Here is a 21,470-nt window from a genome sequence, read left to right on the forward strand (position 1 = left end):
AGAAATTCAAGGAAGTACACAAATCGACAAAAAAATTCATACACGGCGATATAGAATATTAATTATTTATTCATAATAAAACTCTGCAACCTCCATAATACCTCTTTGATTGGTCAACACGCATTTTTTTTTTCATATTTCAGATAACGCAGGGCATTAATATTTTGAAAAGGCACTAAACCGAGCATTCAGGTGGTTGTCCAAGTTCGCTTTTTATCCGCTTTTTCCTCCACATCATAAATTAATTTTTATTCCTCCACCAAATAACAGAGAAGTCATAAACCTTATGTAGTGTAACATAATTAATATATACAATGTACATGAAAGTTGTGTTTTCTGCTTCAAACTGGTCGAAACGCCATTTTGTGACGTCACATTGACTGCATTTGGGACTGCGCCGCCTGCTCCGCTCCCTTCTTTGCAGTATCCATCAGTTGTTTATAATTCTCGTACGACAGTTTCAGTCCAAACCGTTCAGCAAACATCTTGGCTCTCTGGTAGTCTGCAAATGTATGATTATGTCATTTAATATTATCTTTTCCCATTTTGATGATGGGTGTATATAGAACCATTTTAACATGAGCTTGGACTTTGGGTAGTTGTGCTAAACCGCAACGTGACGCATGCCTGTCTATTTCATTGCTAGCCACTCAGCCATGGCTCTTTGAAATCAACAATATTTGTCTGGCGTTTGAGCTAAGACTACGCAATCGATGCATATTTCGCTTGAAACCGCGTCATTTTTAACTTGTTTTTAACGCAAGAAATAGATAGGTACGTCCTACTGAAAGTCCAAGGTCATTAAAAAGGGTTATTAAAATGGTTCTATAATGATCTAGCAAAGATGTGATGAGTGATGTATGTACATGTATATAGATGTATGTAGATATGGATGATGGGTGTATATCATACTATATGGTTCTAGTCCATAGACTAGATCCCTTTGTTCCTTCTATGATTTGCATTTAATTCGTTTTCAAAAACTTTTTTGTGTGCAGAATTTGTTTGGAATCGTCACGGTAGCAGTTTGGAGAGAGAGAGAGAGAGAGAGAGAGAGAGAGAGAGAGAGAGAGAGATTTATTTTCCTCGTATTGGCATCATCGGATCCGGACATCGGTGAACAAATTGAAAAGATTGGGGCGGGGGGGGGGGGGGGGGGGAGGGTGTTATTCGGACGTGGAGTGAACACTACTACTTACTTGCGTCGCCCTCTAAACAACAAGAGCAGCAGGAGGCGGCGCACAATTTGAAGCAGACGGCACAGGATCTGTAGATGTTCTTGACCCACTTCATCAGCCAGTTGACGATGCAGCAGACAATCATCACGATGAAGGAGATCGCAAAGATGAACTTCAGTGCAAGCTTCTCCCAGTTCAACAACAACTTCTTGATTCGTGATTCTTCATCTGACTGATAAAATAAAATGGGTGATATGAGAGACCTATATTAGCTCAATGATTTGAGATTTTGAATTTACAATGAGGGCTACCAGCTTTTACATATATTTACATAAATGCATAAAAATTTCCCCCAAAATATAAGACATGTCACTATTGCCGGATTTTTATTCTATTTGGTCAAATATACCAACGACTTTTTTTTTTATCATAATTGTATACCTACTATCACTTGAAAATGTACTCGTATTGGCATTTATGAATATCCCTTTGATTTTTTCTTCATATTTTAAATGGAGCAATTGCATAAATTTACGTAGTTACGCAATGGGTAGTTGTAAGGAGTGTGCACAAAGTTGTAAAAAGGAAAACAGGCATGTATCATCTTTAGATACACAGCATTTGCATATTAATCATTTTGGAAGCTGTTTTTAAAACCAATTTATTTGACAAATTCTTTCACATCTTTACTTGATTTTAAACATACCATATCTTTAGGCTACATGAATTCAACCAGGATTATAAATTGGGCATAGTCTATACAATTATAGAGTCGCGATAGGGCTAAGACAAAAAAACCGCTTTCACTTCTTTGATTGAAAATGAGAATTTTGATATAACGTATTCTTTGAGTAGACCCCTACTACGGGTTCACATATGAAAACTGAAATAAGCGCTGTTCACTGACTTACATGTAATTTATAATAAAAAACAATATAATACCTCGTCTTTGTAATCGATTTCTCCCTCGCTGTAGTCATCGTAAGCCTCCTCGTCCCACCGTCTGTGGCGCCCGGACCGTGTGGTGGTGTTTGTGGTGAACTGTTCCGTGGTGCTTGTGTTGAACCGTCTCCTGGGTTTTTTGTTGAACTCTGTGGTGTTTTTGCTCAGCTGTGGCGTGGTGTTTTTGTTGAACTGTGTGGTGGTGTTGGTGGTGAACTGTGTGGTGGTGTTGGTGGTGAACAGAGCCGCTGCTCTGCGCTTTTTGTTGCCCTGTCTGGGGTTTTTGTTCAACCGCGTGGTGTTTTTGTTGTCCTGCCTGGGGTTTGTGTTCGACTGTGTGGTGTTTTTGTTGCCCTGTCTGGGGTTTGTGTTCGACTGTGTGGTGTCTGTGGTGAATTGTGTGGTGGTGTTGATGGTGAATTGTTCCGTTGTGTTTGTGGTGAACTGTTCCTTGACCTTGTTGTTGATCTGAATGTTGATTTTTTTGTTGACCGGTGTGGTGTTTTTGTTGATCTGTGTGGTGTTTGTGGTGAACCGTGTGGTGGTGTTTGTGGTGAACTGTTCCTTGGTGTTTGTGGTGAACAGAGCCGCTCCTTTGCATTCTTCTGTTAATACTAAAATATATATTTTTTTACTAATTTTTTTTCTTTTGTTGCTGTATAGTTTATTTTTTTCAGAGAATCATTATATCTGATTAAAAAACATTGAATGCCTAGTTTTGAAATCGTCGGTCCTATAACACACAAGACCGTACATACAAATTGGTTAATAATTTGACAACATGGCGTGTTATAGACCGACGATATCTAAAAATGAGCATTGAATGCTTATCCATGTATTTATATTTATTGTGATGTTTATTTGTATAAAATATTTTTTATTATTGCTTTACAAGTCATTGTATACGCTCTTTGTCGGGGATATGGATAATAGATCGAACACTAAAAAATGATGTTGTTAATCAGGTGCGCTTCTGTGGCTCAAAATATAGAGCCAGAAACATTGCCGGGAAAAGTGGTTTTTTTTTAATTTATTTAGATTAAATGCATGTAGATATATCAGTTTACGATTATTTTTCAAAAGTTATCAAATTACTCATGTAAGTTTGAACGTTTTGTCGTTTCATTAAATTTTTCAAAAACAAAACTATTTAAAACGCCTGATGGCGATTACTTGTGCTCACATGCCGTGTATAAACTGAACGTCAAAGATTTCCAATTGCACACATAAGAGGAAAGTTATACTGTTTTTGAAATTGACCAAAAACTTATTATTTTTTGATTAAATAGATGTCACTGTCTCTTCAAGTATGCGTGCGATCTTTATTCGAATTTATAGGAATATGTTTATCAATAAAAATACTAAATAGTAAATAAATATAGATTTGTGCACCTTGAAAGATGTGGGATTATGACATTAACTGTATTCTATATAAATCAATGAGTTGTAGCTACCATTAATTCAAAGTAAAATAAATTTGCGTGTGAACCATGCATTACTTGTCACTATAAAATACTTGATGATAGTTATGGTTCACATGCTAATACAGTATCTATAAAATAAAAAAAAAATCGAAAAAGTATTTTTTGAAAATATAGTTTTCAGAGACATTAAAAAAACGATAGCATTGTCTAACCGCCTAACTAAAAGTCATATTTTGAAAGTTGTCTCATTAAAGTTTTTTTTTTTTATAATAATGTAAACATTTAATATGTATATTTTCATTAAATATAAATGATTTGGTAAAACAAAGAGAGAAAACTTTGTATTTTGGGTTAAAATAATATAGTAGCTCATTTCATAACTGAAAATACCGGAAAACGGAAATTTCTTTTAAAACATCTCTCCCCTCCCCCCCCCCCCCCCCCCCCCCCGTGAAAAAAAATCCTTTTGAGTGGTTTTAATTGTTGTTATTTAGCATATTTTTACCAAAGGGTTTGTTGTTTCAAGGGGGGGGGGGGACATATGTCTACAAACCGAAATTCATTCCAAAAAAAGAATTTTGCTTTGTAAATTTTCGAAAAATAATTAACAGATATGAATTAAAATGAAATTTTACTTTAATATACAGCGTAAATATGTTATTATTAAGTTTTTATGCACATATTGGCCGCTAAATAATATTTTCCTCACTCATAGAGACGATTTCAATGAAATTTTTTTTAAGACCCCGCGTTAGCAAAACTTTAAAGATAAATAATTTGATTACAAATTTTTATTTTGATACAAATTGATTAGGATTTGATTATACTTTTCAGTAGAAAACTTAGTTTTTGAATATCTGACAGAAATTCCGAAATATTTGGATGTAAAATGTAGACGGGAAACGGTCGTTTGCGTTCGCAGTTCTTTGAAGAAAATGGTAATGGAAAATTGTCACTCTACAGTCAATGAATAAGTACGCAAAATCAAAACAAGCTTAAAATTCAACCATACTTAATTTTTTCATTTCCAAGAAGATTCGTTGTTTTTCATTCAATTAAGAATAAGTGCCCACAAATTACCGATAGAGGTTGGCAGGTATTGTAACCCTATTACTGTGGAATCATTTAATTTCGTGGGGCCAATTTTCGTGGATTGTGGGTTTTTGCTTATTCGTGAGGATGTAATTTCGTGGATGCGTCAGTTTTTAGTTTCAGAAGGTAAACAAAATTTTTATAACTTTTTTTTCGTTGGGGATGTAAATTCGTGGGCGAGGGCTACCCACGAATACCACGAAAATTGAGCCACCACGAAATCTAATGATTCCAAAGTATTCCAAGGGATGAAAAATATTGTGATAATTGTGATATATTGTGATAATAATATATGTACTCTATATTATACAATTATTTAATGCTTGAGCAGTCAATAGACCAGAATATTTTCCCGAGGTGCAGGGAACAGCTCAGTATGATCTATTGCCCGAGGCCAACGGCCGAGGGCAATAGATCATACTGAGCTGTTTCCATGCACCAAGGGAAAAAATTCTGGTCTATTGACTGTTCAAGCATTAAATAATTGTTTGATTACCTTATTCTTTTTTTAGTTTTCCGTGTTAACAATTTGCAGATGGTTTTCGTGCCATTATGCAATATTCAATTTGAAAGATTTTTTTTTTCATCCTTTACATGCACCAAACCTGTTGCATGCATAACAACATCTTAATTAAATATCAGTTTACACAAAGAAGGAGGATTCTTCAACCAATTAGATTTTAAAGTCTTTTACCTTATATGAGGCTTTAAAAATGTTGATTATTTGATACTCCATTTTGATAACATTGAATTTGGTTTCACCAAGTACTAAAAACAGCGTCTTTGTAAAGAAATATACATTCCCTGAGAAAGGATGTAACATTATAACGTACACGCCTTCTGATATACGTTGCCGGTCCAATAGATCACAGTCTATTGACCGGCAGTCCAATAGATCGCTGTCTATTGACCGGCGACCTAATAAATCGCAGTCTATTGACTGGCAGTTCAAAATAGACGCAAATATTTAATTTGTAATAAAACAACAAAATCCCTTTGATTAGGTAATAAAAACATTGACTATTAGCTATCTATTGACCGGCGACCTAATAAATCGCAGTCTATTGACTGGCAGTTCAAAATAGACGCAAATATTTAATTTGTAATAAAACAACAAAATCCCTTTGATTAGGTAATAAAAACATTGACTATAAGCAGATGTTAAATCAATAAGAAATATTTGTGACTGCATGCGTGATGCATTTAACATAAGAAAATCTATGTTCTGTACAGCTGTTGTATAGTGTAATTTATGACTTGCGCCATGTGTAGTTTTTTGTCAATAAATTGAATTAAATTGAACAATATAAATTGCAAAATACAAACACACGTACATGCCTATCCTGTTTCATATTTGTTAATCTACAGTCTATTGTACAACTATGCTAGTTGTATCCATGAATTATTCAGTAACAAATTTTCAAAATACCTGTGTGTAAAAGTTGGACTATTCTCTCTGGACAATGAATTGTGTAATAACAAAGTAAAGAGAATTGCCCAGCATTCAATGCGTTGTCCCATTTAACATCACTAAAATATTTATATCACTAAAACTTTCTCAAGTTTGATTTCGAATCGTTTTAACAAGAGCTTGGACTTTAATTCTGTTAGATATAACTACCTAGTTTGCTCGTCAAACAATCTCTTAAATATTGACATTTCTTCTAATTTGCAAAGAGAAGATCACTATAAAAAGCACTATCATAGACTGTCAAAAATCGGAAAGTTCAGTGCTCTCCTGTGTGAAATTGACGCTGTTTAAACGAAATAAACATCCCTGAGGCATGTTCAAAATTTGTGTTGCAGGTATAAAAATTTTTGGCTCTGCTGAACATGCCTTGTAGCAACCTCTAATAATACAACGTCCACTAATGATATAATGTTGCATAAGTGGTCAGGATGTTGACCACTAATGATATAATTTATCATTAACGAACAACCTAACCGTCCGCTAATGATATAATTTTAGATTCATATCATTAGCGGTCAAAAACCGTAACCTCTAATGATATGGAAAAAAAATGAGAAATAAGTTCTACCTTGACCACTAATGATACACATTTGCACACATTTTTAATTGCATTAGTGGATGGATTTGCAACCTTTAATGATATAATATGATATAATTTAATATAAAATTATATATACTGTATATATTTGATTTGATTTTCATACGATACTGCATAAGAATTGGTTAAATTTTTTTTTTTTTGGTGGTGGGGGGGGGGGGGCGTTATTTGATCATATACATGTATTTTGTCCTTTAAAATACACCATTCTGACATTACCCTGATATTTTGCCTTTTTACTTGAACTGAAATAGTCGCATACAGACAAAATACATACCATTTATGACTTCGTCTGTTTACTTGAAGATCCAAATTGATTATCATTAATCAAAAAGGAGTTGTGCTAAATATTTTTAGTTGAAGAAAGTTTGAAGAAAAGCAATTTTACGATATTAAAACATTATTGATAAACTTTTAGCGGGATTTTATTAACATGAAAAAGGTCCAATTCATAAGACTTATTCTGCCTGGTGCAGGCAGATAGCTAACCTTGCACAACGCAAACAAAAGTCACACGGGTTTCATATTTTATTTTGTGTGGAAACGTTGCCGTCATGAATAATATTGGTAAAAAACTACAACAAATAGAAATAACAAATTACTAAATAGGAAAATATAGAATTTTACTTTATACTTTTAACTGTAAATTACTTTAAAGACCATAATGGTGTGCCATACTTTTAAGAATGTTTTATCTGTAAAATAAATTTCCATCTGTAACTATACTTCAAAAATACAATTTAATACTAACAAATTTGAGCAATTACTTCAATAAAAAAGACTTACTTAGTGGTTCGAGGCACGCATCTAACAAGATTGAAGACGATTGACAAAGTGAGACCGGACTGGTCAGTAAGGCTGACAGGAAGTGAGTGATTGACCAGATATAGTTAACTTGTACCAAAAATGATTACCGGGTATATTAAACTCAAAGTGGTTAGCTTGTAAAAAAAATATTTCTGAAGAATTTTAAAATTAAACCATAGACAACACAAGACTATTTGCTATTATGGTCTGTAGCACAATTGAATCACTAATTTATTGTTAAGTTGAATATGTGGGTTTGTTAATTATACCTTAGAACAACAAAGAATATGAAATAATGTTGGTTGAATTAAAACTACTTCAACAATGGTGATTATGTCGGTGTAACAAAAAATGTTATACCGGGTTGAAAATTGACCCGGGTTTGATAAAATTATATCATTAGTGGTCAACATTCTGTCCACTAATGCAACATTATATCGTTAGTGGACAGTGTATCATTATATAAATAGTGCCTGTTTGGGAGGGTAACAGTTGAAATTGACACCCCGAGAGAACCATTGTCAACCGACGCGAAGCGGAGGTTGACAATGGTTTTCGAGGGGTGTCAATTTTCGACTGTTATCCTCCCAAATAGGCACTATTTATTTTATTATACTGAATGTCTTAATTTTAAAGAAATTGTTCTGCTTTTGTATAGAAATGACGTGAATTCTACGGCGAACTGTACGCGCATAATTTACGCGCTTGTAACAATTCGTTGTGTTACCCGTTGCCAAGTGTGTTGCTAACGCTGAGGGTAATAGAACAAATTATCAACTGCGTCTAAACCAATCAGATTTCAGTATTTAACATGAAAGTATAATAAAAGAGGTTGCTACATACCACGTTTTCAGTCAAATGAAATATTAAATGATTGAAGTCAGAAAAATCAAACTTTGAAATGTCAAATTACCCAAGACGGCAAATATAGCAGATAGTATGAAAGAGTTAAAGTTTTGAAACCGAAACTTTTAAGTACACACATGTACAATTAAACTGTGAAGAGCAAGTTACACTTCTGTTCAAAGACAGTTCAAAACTCTGAAGTCGGAGTCAATTTTCAACAGGGTCAGTTTTCAACGTGTCGATGTCCTTAGAAGTTTGAAAAAAAATTTTCAAGCTGTTGAAAACTGACCCCAGGTATAATTTCACGACTTTTGGTATCAATTTTTCAACGTTGAAAAATGATATCCGGGTCAAATTTCAACCCGGGTCAAGATTCCTCGTTACGCCGGCGAATGCGTCATAAATGTCCAATACTCCCTAAACACACCCACGAAAAAGTTTCTGTGTAGTGTTTGTATCTGTATTGAACACAATATTTTGTTCTGTCAAATCAAGATAAGTAGCTTATTAATCATAATTTTGTTAATCTTGCAAGTTTAAGAAAAGTTATTGTTAAGTTGAATTAATCAAATAATCACTGATCGCGACTTGTCTGATAAAAATATGAAAACTGCTCATTATTGTGCTGTCAGTTAATTATCATGACTTCTCAAAATAAATCAAAGTTGAAGCGATTTACCGGAAATATAACATAAACGGCCGGTATTGGTTTGACAATCTTAGCAAACCACGGTCAACATGAACGATCATGGTGGAGAGATATATATATATAAACGGACACCGGACCATGGCTTGAGACGATGTTGTTTGACATATATTCCTTTTAGCTCTATCTACACAGTTTAACAACAAGAGACAGAGTTCTTAGTCTTAATAACAAACTGTTGCTATCGGGAAAAAAACCCCAAACAAAAACAAACAAAAACAAAAATCCATATCGGCATGAATATCGGACAATATTAGGAATTAAAACATGGAGCTGAAATTTTTTATCAGATACAAAATAATTAGGTAGAGCAAGTTCCATTTCAGAGACAGTTCAAAAACCTGTAGTTGGTCAATTTTCAACGTGTGAGGTCATCAGAGATTAGAAAAAAAAAACTTTTTTGAGCTGTTGAAAAATGACGTTTGGTCGCAGTTTTAACGTTAGAAAAGCCCCCGCCCCTCCTCCCCCCCCCCCCGCCCCCCAATATCCCAAATCAATAATCAATGTTGAAAAATGAAATCCGGGTATACATTTCACGACTTTTGGTCTCAGTTTTCAACGTTAAAAAAGCCCCCCCACCCCCGTCCCCACCCCCTCCCCGAATCAATAATCAATGTTGAAAAATGAAACGCGGGCCAATTTTTAACTTGGGCTAATATTCTTTGTTACAACGACATGATCCCTATTGTTTAAGTAGTTTTAATTCAACCAACTTTAATTGATATTCCTTGTTGTTCTAATCTATAATTAACAAACCCATATATATATATATATATATATATATATATATATATATATATATATATATATATATATATATATATATATATATATATATATATATATATATATATATATATATATATATATATATATATAATCTTTTATCATGTTATATCATTAAAGGTTTCAAATCCATCCACTAATGCAACTGAAAATGTGTGCAAATGTGTATCATTAGTGGTCAAGGTAGAACTTATTTCTCATTTTTTTTCCATATCATTAGAGGTTACGGTTTTTGACCGCTAATGATATGAATCTAAAATTATATCATTAGCGGACGGTTATGTTGTTCGTTAATGATAAAATTATATCATTAGTGGTCAACATCCTGACCACTAATGAAACATTATATCATTAGTGGACGTTGTATCATTAGAGGTTGCTACAACGCTGAGGCTTGTTCAAAATTTGTGTTGCAGGTAGAAGAAAATTTGGCGAGCGCGCGCGCGCTTTGCTGAACATGCCTCATGTTTCATTGCGTTCAATAAAACTTTTCATATGATATTTATTAGCCAATGACTGGACTGTTAACCATACGTATACCCCGCTTTTATCAAATCGGAGGTTGTCAAGTAAAACGGCTTTATATAAATTAAAATATACTGTCAACACATTTCGTAATTAATACATAAGTTATAAAAATGATCTATAATTATGTAAATAAACAAATATCAAAGTGCATATAAATATTTTAACTATTTTTAAATGTTTTGTAATTTCATCTCACAAGTAAGTAATTCAAATGACCAAATTGGCCGAGTCGTTAACACGTGTGTTGCACAATGCATTTTCGTATCTTGGTCGTCTCTCAGAACGTAAGAAAATTATACAGGGCCATCCATAAAAAAAATCTGTTTGGAATTGCCGCCAGGAGGTTGCCGCAGTAGACCCAGGAGGAAGAGAGGTTTTTTAAAAGCTTGAAGTTATATTAAAAATTGGTAAAATAATTAGAATCTTCATATCATTTTTCTTTTGCTAATGAAATTTTATCAGCGGGGGGGGGGGTGTATTTTAATGGGGCGGGAGGCAACTTCAAACGAACAATAATTTAATTTTGTTTGCTGCGGGAAAAAGGTCGGGAAACCAATGGATCTAATCTTCTTGAAAGCAAACCGGGAATAGAGTTGTTCCCCTTTGCAAGGGAGAAAATTTATGGTACTGCATACTGCCACATCCTGCAGATCCTGGGGGAGTTGAAAACGAATTTTTAATGTCAAAGGGAAATGGTAAAGTTACAAGCTTCAACACCACGTATAAAATTATCGTATAAAATTATGAATGAATATCTATAATTAGAACAATAAAGTACGCCCATATTTCGTCAGTCATGGGGCGTTACGCCAAAACTTGTCGAGGATATCCCCAGCGTCTACTTGCTAAAATTTGAGAGTAGACAATGGAAATCTACCGGAGATCTCCATATTGCAAACGAGCAAATTAGAATTACTCTTGCAGCTCTCCAATCGACCATATGAAACTCCCACGGTTTTTCTTTACAAATTAGATTATCGATTATAGTAATTTCTAATTCTAAGGACTTTATCATGAATACCAATCATGCCTTATAATCAATATATCTAAAACATTTGAAAAACTATCATACCTTGCAGGAAGAAAACTAGCAGATTGATAACAGTCAACATACAGGATCAGGATATGTGAGCTTCATGTCAACATAACATTACCAGGCCATGACGTCATATTTGTCACAAAACGTCACGATCACATAGACCTAGCGATCTTCAGCTATTGTATAAGCTATCGTATGAAGATATCATGACCTTTGTCTTACTCTTAGATTAAATTATTTTTCAGTTTTATATTAAAATTTCATATATATTTTTATAATTTTTTTTTTTTTTTTTTTTTAGAAAGTTTATAAAGGAAATCAAGTTTTGTATAACTTCACAAGGGTCATTACACTTTACAAAAGTTATGTCCCTCGGCCGCCATCCATAGACTTTGTAGGCCTAGTTTAGAGTTTTATAACTTTGTTATTTGTCAAAAAAAAATTCCGTTGTGTATTTTGATTGCCCCAAGATGGGGCAACATACATATTGAAGGAATAAATTAAATTCCAAAAGATTTCATCACAGGGCGCACAAATACTTGGTTGCATAATGAAGGGAAAAGTTGGTTTTCCCTTTGACCTTTGGGTTAACCCCACAAAGGGATCGAACATTACAATACTAAATATCTCGTGAAAACCAACATTTAAAAAAAAATGTTAAAAAAAAGGCACCCCTTGAATGAGTTTCTTATGCTTTATTCGCATATTAAAATGTTTTCCAACATTCTATAGATAGAGTTCATATAGAAATACCGGTATTGTTTAACCGTGCAAGATTTTATCTAAAACTTAAAAAAAAAAAATTATTGTAAGGTTTGAAAATACAAAATTTTTCAAACGAGTTGACCAAAAATATGTATATAATCCCATCCACGTATGTAAAAAAGTGCAAAATAAATAAATTTGCATCAATCAGTACAAAATCTGACGAAAATGACTTCATAAAACTTTTGAAATATAACTCTTGCTTTCAATAAAACATAATATAGTCTAGGGCCGGGAAAAAAAATAAATTGCTGCATACAAGGATTAATAAATAATTTTGTTTGCACGGGGAAGGGGGTGTGCCAATTTCAGGTTATTTTACATAATATATGTTAATCTAATATTATCAAAACTAAACCCAGCCCTGCATGGCTCATCTTAATCCTTGCATAATTATATAATAGTGTTGTGTTGTGCATGTACTATGCCTAAATAGTAGTCAGGGTTTGATACATGGTGCACGAGCCGGAGGCGAGTGCACTATGTATCAAACCCTGACTACTATTTAGGCATAGTACATGCACAACACAACACTATTGTTATTATTATGCCGACTGTTAAATATACTGACGTGCTTTGCTATAAGTAGCTCTGACGTTCCAGTGTTGACAAGTCCCTTAAAATAATCACCGGAAAAGCAAGCGTTCGTTGTTGTTTTTCAAATTACGTGTAATCAATTGATTTGATTGTTTATTTAATCAACAAGTTGTTGTACAATAAAAAGTCAACAAAGATTTATGTTCTTTTCAAGAAATAGAGAGACGTTTGGCCTTACCGAGAAAACTCGAAATGTTTAGCAGACGAAATCTCAGTGAATTTTTTTTCTTGAACATTCTTTATCAAGCGTCATTTAAAAAAGCGTTTTTGTGATTCTCATGTAGAATTTCTTTGAAAAATGTTCAATCAATTTGTTCAAAAGTTTATAGGAAACTTTAACTTTAAAATTACCGTCAATAATGAAGTTTTTTTTTGGAAAAATTAATAATTTTAATTGCTTGATGTCAGTCGTACATATCTACGTTTTATATACCTAAATACCGGTTGTCATTATAACGGCTAATTTAGCGTAGCGGTAACGCGTTGGGCTTCATGCTAAATTCAATGATTTTAGCGTCGTGAGTTCGAATCCAGCTGTCGGCGCTTGACAGATTTTCGTTGAAAATATTCGCCGTGCTCTGTTTTGGCATAGTATGCTTACGCTATATAAATCCATTGATACTATGCGAAAATAGATGAGTATTGGATATATAGTGACAAACTGACAGAAGGCATATTAATAACGAATATATTAACTTTAAACACACAACTTTTTATTTACACTGTAAAGTCGCCCATCCGAATTTTTTCAGACCGGGAGCTACAGTCCTGCAGCTACACTGTAAATAACCCAGTTGACCCGAATCCTCCCGCGGTGTGTCCTGGTTGCACATCAAAAGGTACTTGGGGATACTAAGTTGGACTCACGGTGTAGTAAATTAAGACTTAGGTTCAAATATTAGTGCAAGTCAGTCGCCTGAGTCTCACCCTGATAATTCATAGTTAGGTACATACAATATTTTATGATAAACACGTATTCATACAGGTACTTATATATATGTACACATGCAGTGTATATTTGATAACCGACTCGTGGTCAACATGTGAATGATTATAAACTATGCACAGTCCCTGTACATGTATGTCTCGTCCAATGACCTTTGAGATCACCCCTCGTCCCGGCGGCCCACATGAGGGATGACAGGAGAGTCCCCGGCGCCCCCCGTCCCCAAGGTGAAGCTGATGTTGATTGGGGACACAGCCGTGGGTAAGACGTCCATCCTGGTCAGGTTCACCAAAGAAGTCTTCGACCCCAACTTCATCGCCACCATAGGTAGGAGAGAGAGAGAGAGAGAGAGAGAGAGAGAGAGAGAGAGAGAGAGAGAGAGAGAGAAACTTAATTCATGCCATTAATTCGTACTATGATACTCACTGGTACACTTTTTGTTACACTTGAGATACCATTAAATAATGTCATATGTGGTGTAATGTGTTACATGAATCAAGAAATGTTGTGTTATGTTGCTTTAAATGTGTTTAATTCGACAGAGAGAGAGAGAGAGAGAGAGAGAGAGAGAGAGAGAGAGAGAGAGAGAGAGAGAATTAATGCTGGAATTCATATAATTACACGTAGACAATATCCCTTGTAATAAAAGAATACATTTAGTATATCATAAAAATTAAAAATAGTTAGATCAGACTGCACGTCGATTACTTTTAATTAGTAACTGAAAAAAAACCAGAACTCGAAACAACATGGGTATAATTATGTGTTTTACTCACTTTATATTTAAAAAAAAAAACGGGTTCGGTATTTAGATAATTTGTTGTAGGCATATACCATTTAACAGTTTAAAATTGACACAAATATTTCGGTTGTTTGATTTAAAAATACCCCCACTGTTGTTTACGGTTGGAATTTTTTCGGTACCTACTTTCAGTTTCACTACGAAAAATGACTCAGGTGCTTGTGACCTAGAAATGCTAACAACGGAATGTCTCTGAAGTTTACCATAGCTCTCAATGATAAACACAAAGGCATCCCAAAATATACGGAAGTACCTGTTTGTGACGTCAACAGAAATAATGTTATCGAGGGTGGTTCCGTTGTGAGATTTTCAGCGAAGATGGCAAAAACATATGATTATCTGTTTAAACTTTTACTAATAGGAGACAGTGGTGTTGGAAAAACTTGTGTTCTGTTTAGATTTTCCGAGGATGCTTTTAATTCAACGTTTATTTCCACAATAGGTAAACGATATGACACGTTTGAAAAAGGGGGGGTGCGTATTGTTAAACTTTCAGTACTATGCCACCGGGCCTGTATGATTTGTACGTGTCGTGAAATGCTGTATAATGATATTTGTGTGATTTTTAGGAATATTTGAAAAAAAGGTGTCAAAATAACCCCGTACCATCTTCACTCTTCCTTTTGTGTGTCACATGATCATATTTTACACTCTCATGGAATAGTACATAACAGAGAGTGAGAGAAAGAGAGAGAGAGAGAGAATTGCACATCAAATCACATTGTTATAAATAGAGGTACTGGCATTTCATTTTATCCAGTAAATAAATAGATTGTGTGATAAACTATGATAAGTTATAAAGCAATGCTGTTCATGCACCCATGCAGGATCCATATTCTGTGTCAAAAGTACAATATGTTGTTACAAGTATATCCTTATATTTAAGGCACTAGTTCAGTCCTTTGTTTGAAGGCTTGTTTCTTCATAATTTCATTTATTTCCTGACAGCTGGCTATTACTATTTAAGCTAAATGACGTACAGGAGTTAAGTTTTTCGATGGGAGGCTGAATCTTTCTTATAGACAGATGAAGGCTCGTTGCACTTCTTGTATTGCTTGTATTGTGAATTAAATTGAGCTGTTATTGCATCAAGATTTTAGAGAAACTACACGTAAACAGTAAAGTATTAAATTCAAGATCATTCTTGAGTTTAATATAATATATGTGCAGAGTATGTATCATACTCAGGATACTGTAAACCTACTACATTTGGCTGTGTATTCTATTTAGCGCTTTTGGTGGAATGCGGCTTCCGCTAAATTAAGAACATCGCTAAATGCCATGCATATATGCATTAGAATAGTCACAATAAGGAATACGTTGATTCAAATCCATGCCAACTTGTTCAAAAACTAATTTCCGCCAAATATCGTACATGCCAAATATACTACGTTTACAGTATGTACTACATGAAAGCTTTTAATATTATGTTTCTCTCCATCTTCTCAATCAAATGGTATTGAGATACACGCACATTGGGGAAAATTACTGTAACATATTTATTCAACATATTCACACTATTGAGATACATGTATTGTACAATGGGGAAAATTAACACATTCTGACAGTTGAGGAAAAAAAAAGATTTTGAATCAAGACTCTCAGCAGCCCCCGTAATATATAATTGAGAGCCCTTATAGTTCAAAAGACCCTGGGCTGTGTTTGGGAAACCACTGCACATACAATTCAGTAATACAGCGTCGAAAGTTTTTCGCATCCTATAAGTGGCTCTAGGGAAGTAAAGTACTGTACAAATATAAGTGATTTAAACTACTACAAAATCTGAGCCTGGACCATCATTCTTTAACATTGGGATTGGGTGCTGTACCCATATTTAAATGCAATATTTGATTAACTTTCCCTCGATTTTTTATGAAAATTACCTTATATTGTGTTAGCTGATTAAGTTGATGTCATATGTAATAAAATGAAATGATTCAAATAGATAGAGAAAAAATTCTGATTGTGCCAGAGTAAATATATCCTGTACACATGTAGCAATATGGTACTGTAGATGGCGGTAAAACATTGCAATTTTTTAAACTATTGGCAGTTTACAATATACTGGTAATCTTTCTCCATAAAAGTGCATATTTGTTAATAATGTGGATTTTCCTTTTTCTTTGCAGGTATTGATTTTAAAATTAGGACTATAGAGTTAGACGGAAAGAAAATAAAGTTACAGATATGGTGAGTTGGAAATCACAGTCGGAAATTGTATTGACTCTGACATGTCAGAGGTGTTCTTAGTTGTAAATGATATCTAAAATTCATGAAGGAATTAAGACCATTATAGTAACCAATGAATACTAACAACTTTATAAGTTAATTTTGGAAAATCAACTCCATTATACAGGCACTTAATTGCAGATATGAACAAAGTGGCCTTAGCCATGCATGGGCACTCAAACTACATGTAGTTATTACGTCAAGTATATATTTTTGTAAGAGTTTCAATTTAAACAGAAAATTGAATTAAAAAAAAGGAGATGATACAGACTGTTATTCATCATTGAAGACATAGAGTCTTTAAAATCCCTTGATTATCTGCTATTAACAAGACTTTTTGGGTACAGTCATCTTGTTGTATTTATCTATCTTCGAACAAAAAAGAGTTTTAAATTGGACTTTTTGGGTACAGTCATTTTGTTGTATTTATCTATCTTTGAACAAAAAAGAGTTTTAAATTGGATGAATTTTAACTATATTTAATCAATCATCTAACTGAATGACAATGCATTGTCAATTGTGGTTAGTGATTCAGTTGATAAGATTGTAGATGATTATATGAACCAGTTATTGCCTGCCCAGTCACCTTATCAAATATCTCCTACTCTGAGATTAGATATGCACGTAACAATGGACACTAAAGCAACAATAATGGGATAGCAATCATCAAATGTGGCAGTCTGATGCATGTCAGAAAAAAATAAAATTTCATGAAAAAAAATTTAAACTCTTTCAGTATTTTCAGTACTTTGATAATATATTGTTTTTCTTGTATCAGGGACACAGCAGGTCAGGAGAGGTTCCGAACCATCACCACCGCATATTACAGAGGTGCTATGGTAAGGGACAGAGAACTGAATAAATGTGCACTTTAAAGTAACATTGAAATTTTCAAACAATTGGTTTGGTTTGGTAAGAGCCAATTTGGTATTTTCTGAACAATATACAGCTATGGTAAGAGACGGAGAACTGAATAAATGTGCACTTTAAAGTAACATTGAAATTTTCGAGCAATTGACTAGGGTTCAGGGGTCTGTCGTGAAAATTCAAACTTCTTAAATTCATATAGTAAAGCTACCGAAAATAGGCCCCGGACCACTCCTTGCAAACTCAGTTACCCCCCTTTGAAATATTTCTGGATCTGCACATTTTGTGCCATAACTACTACATAGTACAGAAGTATTATGGTAGAGAATGAAAAGCCAGATTACATGTAACATAATTTGAAAGAGTTTCATTGCAATTGTGGCACAGAATTAGATTGATTATGCCAAACTTAATGCAATATCATCTGGACAGTCTATACATGCACATTTAGTTTCTCGGACATGAACACCAGCAATTAGCTCATTTCATAATCTCCAATATTGTGCATGCATGATAAATCAGTGATCCAATTACAAGATTTGAAATTTCAGTCCTTAACATCAACAAAGTTAATCTAATTAGCTGTATGTATTAACGAAATCAATGAATTTGCAGCAAAATGACATATTTTTGTAACATTAATTAAAATAGAAATAAACCGTTATAATTATGATCATATAGGAGAGTTTACAGTATTGTAAGAATAAAAGTGATTTTTATTGAAATTTTAAAAAGAATTGTTCTCTTCAGCAAAAGAATATTTCTGCTTTACTTAATTTTAAATAATTAAATTATTTCTTTGCAGGGAATCATGTTGGTGTACGACATCACAAATGAGAAATCTTTTGAAAATATCCGCAACTGGATTCGCAATATTGAAGAAGTAAGCAGTTTTCTATGGTATTATTATTATTGAACTTAATTAATTGTATACAAGGTTTGAGTATCTATTCGTTTGGTGACATATGATAACCATTATTTCATCAGTTTTTGCCCTGTGAAAAAAAAAAAGAAACATGCGCAGTAGCAAGATTTCAATTTTACCACTCAGATACTTATAATAAGTGGTTTAAACATGTTTAAAAAAGAATCTAACATTTCTATTCTATTGATAATGGTACTGTAAAAGTGGTTATTTATGCGTGGTTACACAGTAATCTTAAAACCTCTTCAAAACTCATGTGTGGTGAATCATGCATCTGCATATTTAATACCCACACATTTTGTTTGACTCCAAAAAATTGTGTACTGTACCACCAACGTAAATAACCACTTTAGTATAACAATATATGATATTTTTTCCAACATGTTTTGGCTGAACAAATGAGATAACCTTTCAAAGCATTGGATTTTCGAAACATTTAGACTGTGCTCTAGTAAAATCAGTGTGTCTTTTTGTCGTTTCTCTTTGTCCTGAAGTTTCACTTCTTTTGATCTTTGTTTTGTAGCATGCCTCCCAGGATGTTGACAAAATGATCCTCGGCAACAAGTGTGATATGAATGACAAGAGGGTCGTCTCCAAGGAGAAGGGCGAGGCAGTAAGTGCACAGTTATGTCCATGTTTATTACTTTGAATAGAAAATGGAATTAATTGTAAAAAAAAAAACAAAAAAAAAAAAAACGTGCAGCTTTGGTATTGATATCAGTAAAGTGAGTAGACCAGACCCTCACAAATCAGGCAAATTTTAAATAGGAACCAATTTCTTTCTGAATAAAGTAAAAAATATTAAGAATTGGAGATCTGAAATATTTTGTTGGGAATGGATGTTCAGGGTTCAGAACTAAATAATCTCCACTGCGGGGTAATAGATGTATTTTTTGGTAATCTGGTATTGTATTGGATTAAGTGGATACTTTCTCCTGTTATGATTCAAAATGACAATGCCCCTGCATTTTACTGGATGCATTTTTGATACTTTGAAATAAAACATGATAATAAGATATAATTTTGTCAGTGATGATTTTACAAGTATTGAACATTAAACAACTTTGGAATGAATAGAGTTAATTATGTTAGATTTAATATAAACAAGTTGATACGTGAGAGAAAAGGTGATATTGAGATGATCTTTGACGTTCTTTGTAGTTGGCAATAGAACATGGGATAAAGTTCATGGAAACGAGTGCTAAGGCTAGCATCAACGTAGAAGATGCCTTCTTTACCCTCGCTAGGGACATCAAGGCGAAAATGGACAGAAAACTGGTATGTGACATAATTTAAAGCCTTGACAATTTTATATCCCAATAGCATTTAAAAAAACAGACAGTCTGTAGCCTATTGCAATTGACAATATTATAACATTTAAAAACGACACTAAGGCAAAGATGGATGGAAAATCGGGGTTATTTTTGTATAATGTGGGCGTGCATGTAAATGCAATAAACTTCAGATTAAGTGGGTACTGGAATGCCGAAAAGTCAAGGCTTTAAATTATTACTTTAAAAACTTGACTCATCTGCCTCCCAATTATGATAAAGTTATAACTATTTAGCCTCCAAATAGCAACATAAGAACCTTACATAGTCCTTAGTTTATTGCTGTTGACATTAACAATAAGGGGATTTGGCTACCAAAAATTATGATACAGTATCAGTTAAATTAAATTGATGAGATCGTAATTAAGATTCCACTTCCCTGAACTGCAATTTAAATTCATGCCATCAGGACTTTCAATACTTTGATTTTTTTTCCATTTCAGGAGTCCTCAAATGCACAGGCAAAAAATGCAGGTGGAATCACGCCAGGCAAAACACAGGCCAAGAAATCGGGATGGAGGTGTACAATATTGTGATGTCAACTGGTTTTGTGATAGTTTTACAAATAGTAATACTGATATTTTATTGGCTGTTGGGTCAGATGTGTCACGAGGGATGCTATTGGTCAATTTTAAATACATGTGATATTGCACCCAGCCATTCAGAGGGTACAACTGTTAGGAAGAAGGAAGAACTTGTGACATATATGATTTGACAATAATTACAATGTGCTGTATAATTTTGCTTATTCATCTGAGGGAGAGAAAGAGAATGAGAGAGTGAGAGAGGAGTGAGAGAGAAAGGCCAATACCTTGTTTATATTTTGTATTTTTATGAACTTGCATATTGTGTGCATCCTTTGGACATACTGAGTGCCTGATGTACAGTGTTTTGTTAATTGTAATTGATTTTGATATTAATTAACCCACATTGTACCTGCTGAATCAACCATTCAGTTAGAAAAAAAACCCCACATTGTTTGTTTGTGTACAGTGCTTAAAATTTGTACAGTGAGTAGAGAAATTTGTTTGTTGCAAAGAAAGAAGACATTTAAGGCAAGTTACTTACAAAACCGAAAGAACTTTTCAAAATGACGTGTGTGATTTTAGGAAAAAATCACTTCTTCATAATGAGATTAATTTTTCTGATATATCCACCTAATTTATGAAATCTCACATTGATAGAAAATTCACCGTTTTACCTTTGTTGGATCTGGAAAGAGAAAGAAATGGATGGTCGGGGAAAAATTTGAAAAAAAAAGAGGAGAGTTTGTCTCAAATGGTTTTTCCTTTAATTGACTGCATTTTCGCAGACCAAAACCTTTTCACATGCATATGTTCCTATGATATAGGTTATTGTACATCTTATAACTGCAGAACTCGCATGTAGGTTATTAAGTGAAAGATTTTTCAGGGGATGATTGGAAAGGTTTTTTGTTAAGGGAGGGGGGATGAAAGGACTTTTTTTAAATTTCCCCTATTAATGCCAATACACATGTACTACTGTACATTATCCCAGCTGGTTTTTTTTTAATAATTATAAAGATTTTTCCTTTTTTAAATAAAACACTAAATAATGATGCTGATATTAT

General features: G+C 33.7%; 2 protein-coding genes across 3 annotated transcripts; one reads left to right on the forward strand and one right to left on the reverse strand.

The window, feature by feature from the left end:
• Window positions 1–269: 269 nt before the first annotated feature.
• Window positions 270–11,609, reverse strand: LOC105329693 (uncharacterized). The gene is made up of 4 exons (XM_011431037.4): window positions 11,451–11,609; window positions 2,121–2,734; window positions 1,200–1,410; window positions 270–502 (listed from the first exon to the last, which is right to left on the reverse strand). Exons 1-4 carry the CDS (start codon window positions 11,488–11,490, stop codon window positions 372–374), a joined length of 996 nt encoding a protein of 331 aa, XP_011429339.3. The 5' UTR covers window positions 11,491–11,609; the 3' UTR covers window positions 270–371.
• A 2,269-nt stretch (window positions 11,610–13,878) lies between these two features.
• Window positions 13,879–20,633, forward strand: LOC105329694 (ras-related protein Rab-8A). Of its 2 annotated transcripts, none has more exons than XM_066067882.1 (7): window positions 13,879–14,052; window positions 16,657–16,717; window positions 17,535–17,595; window positions 18,429–18,506; window positions 19,072–19,161; window positions 19,710–19,826; window positions 20,323–20,633. In XM_066067882.1, exons 1-7 carry the CDS (start codon window positions 13,917–13,919, stop codon window positions 20,413–20,415), a joined length of 636 nt encoding a protein of 211 aa, XP_065923954.1. In that variant the 5' UTR covers window positions 13,879–13,916; the 3' UTR covers window positions 20,416–20,633. The 2 variants fall into 2 exon arrangements, with proteins under 2 accessions (XP_065923954.1, XP_065923949.1); XM_066067877.1 differs by lacking the exon at window positions 13,879–14,052 and adding an exon at window positions 14,699–14,969.
• The last annotated feature ends 837 nt before the right edge of the window (window positions 20,634–21,470 follow it).

Source organism: Magallana gigas, chromosome 1 (assembly GCF_963853765.1).
Source record: "Magallana gigas chromosome 1, xbMagGiga1.1, whole genome shotgun sequence".
In the NCBI taxonomy this organism is placed as follows: Eukaryota; Metazoa; Mollusca; class Bivalvia; order Ostreida; family Ostreidae; genus Magallana; species Magallana gigas.